Here is a 10000-nt window from a genome sequence, read left to right on the forward strand (position 1 = left end):
CTTTTCTGAATAAAACTTCATACTCTAGCATTAACATTTCATTTGCCAACTTTCCTCCATAATTTGTAAATCTTTACGTATATATGTATATGTATATATATATATATATATTTATATATATATATTATTTTATTTATATGTTTACATATGTATATATATATATACACGTATTTATATGTATGTATATGTATATATATATATATATATATATACGTATATATATGTATATATATATGTATATACGAAATATATGTATATGTATATATATGTATATGTATATATATATGTATATATATATGTATATGTATATATATGTATATGTATACGTATATATATATATGTATATATATATATATATATGTATATGTGTATATATAATATGTATATGTGTATATAATATGTATATGTGTATATATATATGTATATACGTGTATATATATATGTATATATGTGTATATATATATATATATATATATATATATATATATATATATATATATATATATATATATATATATACCTAAAACTAAATATAGATATATAATATATAATCATATGATACATATTTATATATAGAAAATATGTCTATGTATCTATATGCTAAGGTCTTCTTCCAGCCAAGCATTCATAACTCCCACATCCATCCTACGCCCATATGTCACCCATTTGTTTCCCTTTTATCTTAGCTCCTCGTGAATGAATGGTTACTATAAAATCATTATAAAGTTTGAGTTTACAAAGTGTGCACACGGATTATGTATATATATATGAATATGTATGTATATACTGTATATATGAATATGTATGTATATATATGTATATATATATATATGTATATATATATATATATATATATATATATATATATATATATATATATATATATATATGTGAAGACATCCTGACAGGTTGTAAGAGGAGTAGAGGGAAACACACAAGTAGAACAGGAGTTTATTCCTTGACTAGTTTCGCACAGTGATGCTTCTTCAGAAAGAATGTTTGCATCAGAGAATAACTGATATTAAATACAAAAAATATTAGGAGAAGGAGGGTGTAAGGGAAGGTCACTTCCTATTCATGGTGGCACGAAATCGTGCGGGTTGGTCGGACTGGCGCTCCGTGTGGTGCTACGAATGAACAGATGTCCTGTTGTTTCCCACTCTGTTGCTGCATGTAGTGCTGTTATCTTTGATCATTTAATATCTCCTATTCTATTATTTTTGCATTTATTTGTGGCTATGTATATGGCTTCTACCATTTTCCTCTGTTTCTTACTGAGGTTGTTGTGTAATACATCAGCTTCATCCCATTTTGGTAGGTGCTCTTTTTCATCTATATGGTTCACGAACGTGCTGGTTTCACGGTGGTGACGGACATCGGCTCTGTGTTCTTTGAGTCTTGTTGGCAAACTCTTATATGTTTCTCCAATATAAACATTATCACAACCTGAGCAAGGGATTCTGTAAACTAAACTGTTGGTATTATTATTTTCCATCTTTGGTTTAATGATGTCCCCGATTTTCTTTCCTGCGTCACATGAGAAACGGATGTTAGAGTGCCTTAATTCTTTACTTAGTGTGCAGGCCAAATCAGAAGTGGGAACTACTACGTAATTAATGTTGTTTTCTTCCTTGTTATTCCTCTCCCTTACAGCTTTGGCCTTCTTCAAGGTGGACGAGAGAAGACCGGTAGGGAAGCCAAGTTTTCTGAAAGTTTCGGTGACATGATGTATTTCGTCATGGAGGAATTCAGGGCTGCATATTCTGAGTGCTCGGAGAAAAAAGCCCATGACTACGCCGGTCTTGGTCTTTTGGTCGTGAGCACTGAAAAAACTAATATAGTCATCATTGTGGGTGGGTTTCCTATACACTTTGAATTTGACAGTGCTATTTTCTCTAATGATAACTGTATCTAGGAACGGTAGGGACCCATTAACCTCGTGTTCTACTGTTAGTTGAATCCTAGGATGGACTTGGTTGAGTTGTGAGAGGATGTCATCAATGTTGGTGTCTTTGGGGAGAACGAGAAGACAGTCATCTACGTACCTGTACCATTTGCTGTTATTCGGGATTATCTTAATATATTCTTCTTGTTCAAGTGTCTCCATAAAGAGGCATGCGGCTACTGCACTTAGAGGGGATCCCATAGGCAAACCTTCGTGTTGGTAAAAAGTTTTCCCGTTGAAGGAAACAGACGCACACTTGAAGCACATTTCAATTAGTTTTATATAGTCTCTCTTATTAATAGGAAGGTCGTCCGCGTTGATGTGTGTCAAGACTTTCTTGATAGCAGAGATGGCATTTTGTATTAAGACATTAGTAAATAAACTTTGAACATCATAACTTACCAGTACTTTGTCTTTGAAATCTATTTCCTTTAATCTATTTAATAAGTCGGACGAGTTCTTAAGGTGTGCCTCACTGATTTTACCAAGCGATGAAGAGAGTGGTTTAGCAAGATGTTTAGCTAACCTATGGGGCGCGCTGCCAATACCGAAGGTAATGGGTCTGAGGGGAATCTCAGACTTGTGTGTCTTAGGGAGAACTCTCATGGTTGGTATTCTTGGATTTTCCTCAAGAAGGTGTAATAGGCGTTTTCCTTTCTCTGTTCTTCTGAGTAATTTCCTTGCTTCCTTGTTGAATATATTGGACTCATCCTTAGCTTGTTGTTCAGTTTGTGGTCTGTAGGTGTTTGTGTCCGAGAGAAGGGCTTCCATTTTCCTGATGTATTCAGTCTTGTTCATGATAACGATACCACCACCTTTATCTGCTTTAGTGACAACAATATCCTGGTTATTGCATAGTTCTTCAAGTGCCACTTGGAATCTTCTTGGGATAGTAGGAGGGTTAAATTTGGAGGCTAAGGTGCAGCAAAAAAGGACTCCTTGTTTGAAACCGATATCTATGTCATCTTCCCTCCAGTTATAGTTCTTCTTAATGTAGTCGGAAAGTTTCTTGGTGTTATTGTTGGTGCTGAATTTAAGACCTAAAGAAAGAGCCTGTGACTGGGAAGGGGTGAGAGTGTAAGAAGACAAGTTATTCAGAAGAAGCATCATTGTGCGAAACTAGTCAAGGAATAAACTCCTGTTCTACTTGTGTGTTTCCCTCTACTCCTCTTATGTATATATACATATATATACAGTATATTATAAACATATATACATTTATATATATATATATATATACATATATGTATACATATACATATACATATATATATATATATATATATATATATGTGTGTGTGTGTGTGTGTGTGTGTGTGTGTGTGTGTGTGTGTGTGTGTGTGTGTATCTATGTGTATTTTATTGATATGGTTTTTTTGTGAACTGGTGTGCTACATGGTGATGAATGTACTGTCTAGCGAGTAACGGTCGCTTGGGAGACCTTTCCTAGAGTGGCACACATACCCCGTTATATTGATTCCCTTTCCTATCTCTGTATATCCCTGATAAATAACCCCCGACAGGGTTCGAGACGTAGGAGTAAAATTATTTCGACGAGTACAGCGTTTACTTTCTTCGCCTATACAATTGTTTTTGGACTCCAGCTCTTCAAGAATATATATATATAATATATATATATATATATATATATATATATATATATATATATATATATACACATACACATGTGTGTGGGTGTGTTTGTTTTTGTGTGTGTGTGTGTGTGTGCGCGCGAGTGATGTGTGTGTGTGAGTGTGAGTGTGTGTGTGTGTGTGTGTGTGTGGTGTGTGTGTGTGTGTGTGTGTGTGTGTGTGTGTGTGTGTGTAATAAAACCACATGGAAAATAAAATGAAAGGTGACCGAACGTTTTCGTCTATTCAAGACGAAAAAGTTCGGTCACCTTTCATTTTACTTTTCAAGTGGTTTTATTACGCATTTTGTGAAACACGTGTTTTTTGTAATTTGTTTTGCGTATATCATATATATATATATATATATATATATATATATATATATATATACATATATATATATATATTATATATATATATATATGAACGTAGGTATGCATGTATGTATGTAGTCAATAATGATTGTTAAGAAACACTTGCAGACTCTCCAGACTCAGACTCTCCCAGCCCGAGCACCCCATTCTCCTCTTTGACAATATATTCTTGGGGAACAGAAGAGTTTTCCCTCAAACTTTCGGAACGGAAGTCTTTTCACCCGCCCATACTTCTCGCAGATGAATTATACTTGTTCATTCAACAGTATGTGAGTGTATGTAAAAATATGAAAAATATTTTACATATTATATGTATGTAGAGAAAATATGTCTATATAGCAAAGACTTCTTCCCTTTTATATGTGTATGCGTGAATAGATATGTAATTTATAATCATATAGTACATATTCATATATAGAAAACATATCTATGTATCTATATGCCAAGGTCTTCTTCCAGCCAAGCATTCACACCTTCCACGTCCATCCTTCGCCCATATGTCACCCATTTGTTTCCCTTTTATCTTAGCTCCTCGTGGATGAAGGGTCACAAGAAAATTATTATAAAGTATGAGTTTATAAAGTGTGCACACGCGTGTATGTGCAGTGTTTTCACTTGTGTATGTTGCTTTTATTGAGTTTGCTGCCCATTCAGGTGGCAGTCAAGAGTTTTTACGATAGTACAGTAGAAGAGTAGAGTCTGTGTTAGAATTGGGAATGGAGAGAGTAAATAGTTAGAGGTAAGGGTGGAGCTACGGCAGGGATGTGTCATGGCGCCATGGCTGTTCAATATTTACATGGATAGGATAGTGCGGGAGGTAAATGCGAGGGTAATGGGCAGGGGACCGGAGATGGTTAAAAAGATAGCAGTCAGTTGTGTGGTCCTTCGCCAGGTCATGGAAATTCCGAAAAGGTAAGCCCCTAAGGCTCCCTTTCGTCCAGTCACGCAGGATTTCTTCGCAGTTATGACACAATATGTAGGGTCTATTTCTTCTTCTATTTCTTATTTTAGTTACCAAGAGTAAGTCCGAAGCATATTTTATAGGCTCGCCTCACAAACGATGTTATATTGCGTCTCTGACGAGCAGAAAGCATCAGATTTGTTCATACATTGATGTCTCCTTGTAGCCATGATCAAATCTGGAAAAAAAAAATATATATATATATATATATCCCTATTGATATCATAAGCGCATAACTTATTTGGGGGCAAAAGGCTAAAATGTAATCCCTCAAATGCATGAAAGCTAGAGCATAGAGAACAAAATTATTTCCATATTTGAAATCAGCAGATCAAAAATAGTAAGACAAAGTAAAGAAATCTCATGTAATTGAGATTTTCGAGAGAAAAAAAATCTGTATATATGACGTAGCCCAAAGGGAATTCTCCTCATCTTCTCTTTTTCTGCATGAGTGGACGGAGCGGGGGATCGTCGATTAAGTGAAGCTTTGCTATGGAAGTACTGTGTCTTACTGCATTGCCTCTGACCCAGGGCAGTAGGCGGGATACAGGGATGACCCGTGATCCGTGAGGAGTTAGTATGAGAAGTAGGAAAGGGTAGTGGATGTGAATGGAATGGGGGGATGGGAGTGGGTACTTGCCTTTTGACTTGGCTACCCCCTTATAGGGGGGGACGAAGACAAAGTCCATTCCATATAGATTCTTAAACGGGATTTCGGAACTCCTCAATCTCGAATACGCCATAACGAATACGGTCCAAGCATAATGGCGCTCAACTCTCTCTTGGTACCTATTCAACCTTTCAGAATTCGTCTGAGATTATGAATGTAGTTCCGATGACGGCGGGGGCGGCTGCAGAAGTGGGGGAGGGGGAGGGGGGCAACAACAACAAGTGGGAGCTGTCCGGGCGCTGGCCCTAGACACCCCGCCCCTGACCCGGCCTCTCGGCCACGCCCATCTGCATCATCATCATCATCATCATCATCATCATCATCATCATCATCATCATCATCATCATCATCCATCGCGGCGCGGACACCGTCTCCGTCCGTCCAGGAGCGAACCGCTTTCTTCGGTCTGGTGTCAGACGGTCAGTCCGGACACACGTTGTGTCAGAACAACAAGATGTCGGCCAAAGCCTGTGCTGTCAGTCTGTACTCCGAGAAAAGCGGTCACCCATCTCCACCCACATCCACCCATCTTAACGTATCTCCACCCATCTTCATCCAACTCCATCCACCCCTACCCATCTCCACCCCCGTCCCCCACCTCCACCCACTTCCTCTCACCTCAATTCACCTCCACCCACTTTCACCCACCTTCTCCCACTACCACACACCTCTACCCACTACCACACACCTCCACCAACTTTCACCCACTTTCATCCACCTTCTCCCACCTCTACCCACCACCACCCACCACCACCCACCTCCATCTACCTCCACCCACTTACATCTACCTCCATCCACCTACATCTACCTCCACCCACGTACATCTACCTCCACCCACCTCCACCCACCTCCACCCTCTCACCCCACCTCCACCCTCTCCACCCACCTCCACCCCTCCACCCATCTCTACCCACCTCCACCCACCATCACCCACCTCCACCTACTTCAGGAATAATATGGCTCGTCTTTACACTTACATGGACGTACTACACAGGTCTTGCTCCTGGTGCCGCGGAGATGGTGTCGGCGGTGTCCGGCGGCGGCGGCGTTGGCGGAAGGTGGGGGGTGGGGGGTACAGGGTGGGGGGTGGCTGGGTCAGGGGGTCAGGAGAGAGTGTGTGTGTGTGTGGGGGGGTGATTCCGTTGCCATGGTGATCATTACGTCCATGGGTGGCTGGACGGAGACGGGGGGCTTAGGGTGAGGTCGAGTGAACAGTGAACTGCGACTCAGACTGGATGTCATGGTTAAGTGAAAAAAATATCATATCATGATGATTTGATTTAACGTGACAAACTCACCCCTATCAGGAGGCTAGGAGGGTGCCCCTTACAGAAAAAATTGTAGCATGGAATTTAATAAATCATGCCCTTTATTCAACTTCGCCGGTGGCAGAGTTCGAACCACCATCACCTCGACCTTCACCGCAAGTATTTTTTTTTTCTTAACGTGTTCACTAAGAGGGTTTATTATTGCAATGCGAATATGCAGAAACGTTCCCTGTTAGTTTAGAATAGAAAAAGATAAGCTCTACTTTGAGGAAGAGAGGCCATAGATATACAAAGGCTGTATCTCAAGATTAAACAAAGTTATTATAAAAAGACTAGAGGGCCTTCAGAAACATTTCTATTTCATTCACTTAGTTGTTCATTAATTCGTTAACTTTCTATGCAAATTCTTTTAAAGGTTCTTTGTACAATTGTTTTAGTACTTATAAAGTTTTATTATCTTGTAATCTGTCTCTTAAGCAAGACTGTTGAATATATTTTTTTTTAAGATTAACTTGAACAAGATTTTCCTAAACAGTGACGATTCATGATTGAAATAGTTAACCAATGATTGGGGAGTAGATTTTGTTTTGATTGACAGCTTTGACGTGAACTCCTCAAATTCAATTGAGAATTTATTCACGGGGTTAGTTCTCTCTCTCTCTCTCTCTCTCTCTCTCTGTCTCTCTCTCTCTGTCTCTCTCTCTCTGTCTCTCTCTGTCTCTCTCTCTCTGTCTCTCTCTCTCTGTCTCTCTCTCTCTCTCTCTCTCTCCTCTCTCTGTCTCTCTCTCTGTCTCTCCCTCTGTCTCTCTCTCTCTGTCTCTCTCTCTCTCTCTCTCTCTCTCTCTCTCTCTCTCTCTCTCTCTCTCTCTCTCTCTCTCTCTCTCTCTGTCTCTCTCTCTCTGTCTCTCTCTCTCTGTCTCTCTCTCTCTGTCTCTCTCCTCTGTCTCTCTCTCTCTCTCTCTCTCTCTGTCTCTCTCTCTCTCTCTCTCTCTCTCTCTCTCTCTCTCTCTCTCTCTCTCTCTCTCTCTCTCTCCTCCTCTCCTCTCCTCTCCTCTACTCTCCTCTCCTCTCCTCTCCTCTCTTCTCCTCTCTTCTCCTCTCTTCTCCTCTCTACTCATCTCTACTCATCTCTTCTCATCTCCTCTCATCTCCTCTCATCTCCTCCTCTCTCTCTCTTTCTCTCTCTCCTCTCTCCTCTCTCTGTCTATCTCTCTCTCTCTCTCTCTCTCTCTCTCTCTCTCTGTCTCTCTCTCTCTCTCTCTCTCCTCTCTCTCTCCTCTCTCTGTCTCTCTCTGTCTATCTCTATCTCTGTCTATCTCTATCTCTCTCTCTCTCTCTCTCTCTCTGTCTCTCTCTCTCCTCTCTCCTCCCTCTCTCCCTCTCTCTCTCTCTCCTCTCTCTCTCTCCTCCTCTCTCTCTCTCTCTCTCTCTCTCTCTCTATCTATCTGTATCTCTCCTCTCCTCTCCTCTCTCTCTCTCTCTCTCTCTCTCTCTCTCTCTCTCTCTCTCTCTCCTCTCTCTCTTCTCCTCTCTCTCTCTCTCGCTCTCTCTCCACCTCTCTCTCTCTCTCTTTTTCTCCCTCTCTCTCTCTCTCTCTCTCTCTCTCTCTCTCTCTCTCTCTCCTCTCTCTGTCTCTCTCTCTCTTTCACTCTCTCTCTCTTTTCTCTCTCTATCTATCTATATCTATCTGTATCTCTCCTCCTCTCCTCTCTCTCTCTCTCCCTCTCCTCCTCCTCTCTCTCCTCTTCTCCTATCTCCTCTCTCTCTCTCTCTCTCTGTCTGTCTGTCCTGTCTGTCCGTCTCTGTCTGTCTCTCTCTCTCCCTCTCTCTCTCCCTCTCCCTCTCTCTCTCTCTCCTCTCTTCCTCTCTCTCTCTCTCTCTCTCTCTCTCTCTCTCTCTCTCTCTCTCTCACACACACACACACACACACACTTCGGCGACTGTCTGTATGACGCCATATCGGCCGTGACCGGATCGGCGCGGCAGAACTTAAATCCGAACCAATTTCTCTTTCCATCGTCCTTTTGAGGCCCAGCAGCACGGACGAGTTCGTTCCAGAAATAACACTTTATAAAACGGAGCGACACGAAAAGGTTTCGTTTCATTAAGGACACGTTTTGATGAGGACTGGATTTAGTCTTAACGGGTCTTCATCAAGGTCTCACTCGGTCTCAAACGTGACCCCTTGCTGGGTTCTAAAATCGTTTTATCATGCATCACCTAGACTTACGTGTTGCTGTTCTGTGACCTCTAGAATGTCACTCCAACACAGAATAGAATCGTCTTGCATCCACTCGCCATCCACTTGCATCCACAAGGGGGCCTTAGTGGAGTGGACCCCCCCCCCCAGGGGAGGGTGGAAGGATGTCCAGGATCTCCAGGGAGAGGAGTAAAGCCCCACGTCCACCGTGGGAAGTATGAGGTCTGCCATGCGTTTGCTGAGTGGGTGGAGAAAACCCCCACTCGCGAGGCTGCTGCGATCAGTGACGCGTGTGCGAGCGCAGTAGACGCCTCAGTGGCTCCGAGAAGGAGGCTCAGCCCTGCAGGAAAGTTGGATCAGGCGGCTCACTTTAGGAGCACCCCTATGGACCAGAACCGAGCACCATTTTATCATTTTCGGTGTTCAGACACACTTTACCCATTAAACATGATGAATCCTTTTTTGAAATTTAATTTCTAATAGGCTCTGTTTTTCTTCTTAAACCTCTCCTCTACCATTCCTCCTAAGATATCACCTCTTCTTTCCTCATGCTATTGTGGTGGGGGATAAGAATGCTATCATAGAGTTCCCATATTTATTGTAAAAGGCGAATAAATAAGATGGGGTAAGGAGAAGTGTGTGGGAACCTGTGTCTGTGGGTACGAGTATGTGTATTTGTATGTACGTGATTGTGAGTGTGTGTTTTATGGGTGTGTTTGTGAGTATATGTGTATTTGTGCGTTTGTGTGTGTTTGTGCTTTTGTGTGTGTGTGTGTTTGTGTTTGTGTGTTTATCCGTTTGTGTATTTGTGTGTTTGTGTATGCGTGTGCATTGTGTGTGTGTGTGTGTGTGTGTGTGTGTGTGTGTGTGTGTGTGTGTGTGTGTGTGTGTGTGTGTGTGTGTGTGTGTGTGTGTGTGTGATTCACCATGATCTTGGATCACGTGTTGGAC

General features: G+C 41.3%; 2 protein-coding genes across 5 annotated transcripts in view; one reads left to right on the forward strand and one right to left on the reverse strand.

The window, feature by feature from the left end:
- The window catches only part of LOC143040485 (uncharacterized), a 3159-nt gene extending 104 nt beyond the window's left edge, over positions 1-3055 (reverse strand). Inside the window, exon 1 of the mRNA XM_076211577.1 lies at positions 2472-3055. Coding sequence (XP_076067692.1) covers positions 2472-3055 — 584 coding nt within the window. The remainder of the gene's footprint in view (positions 1-2471) is intronic.
- Positions 1-10000, forward strand: part of LOC143040313 (uncharacterized) — a 286668-nt gene that overhangs the window by 82175 nt on the left and 194493 nt on the right. The window lies entirely within an intron of this gene.

Source organism: Oratosquilla oratoria, chromosome 28 (assembly GCF_046742065.1).
Source record: "Oratosquilla oratoria isolate Oo_2021 chromosome 28, ASM4674206v1, whole genome shotgun sequence".
Lineage (NCBI taxonomy): Eukaryota > Metazoa > Arthropoda > Malacostraca > Stomatopoda > Squillidae > Oratosquilla > Oratosquilla oratoria.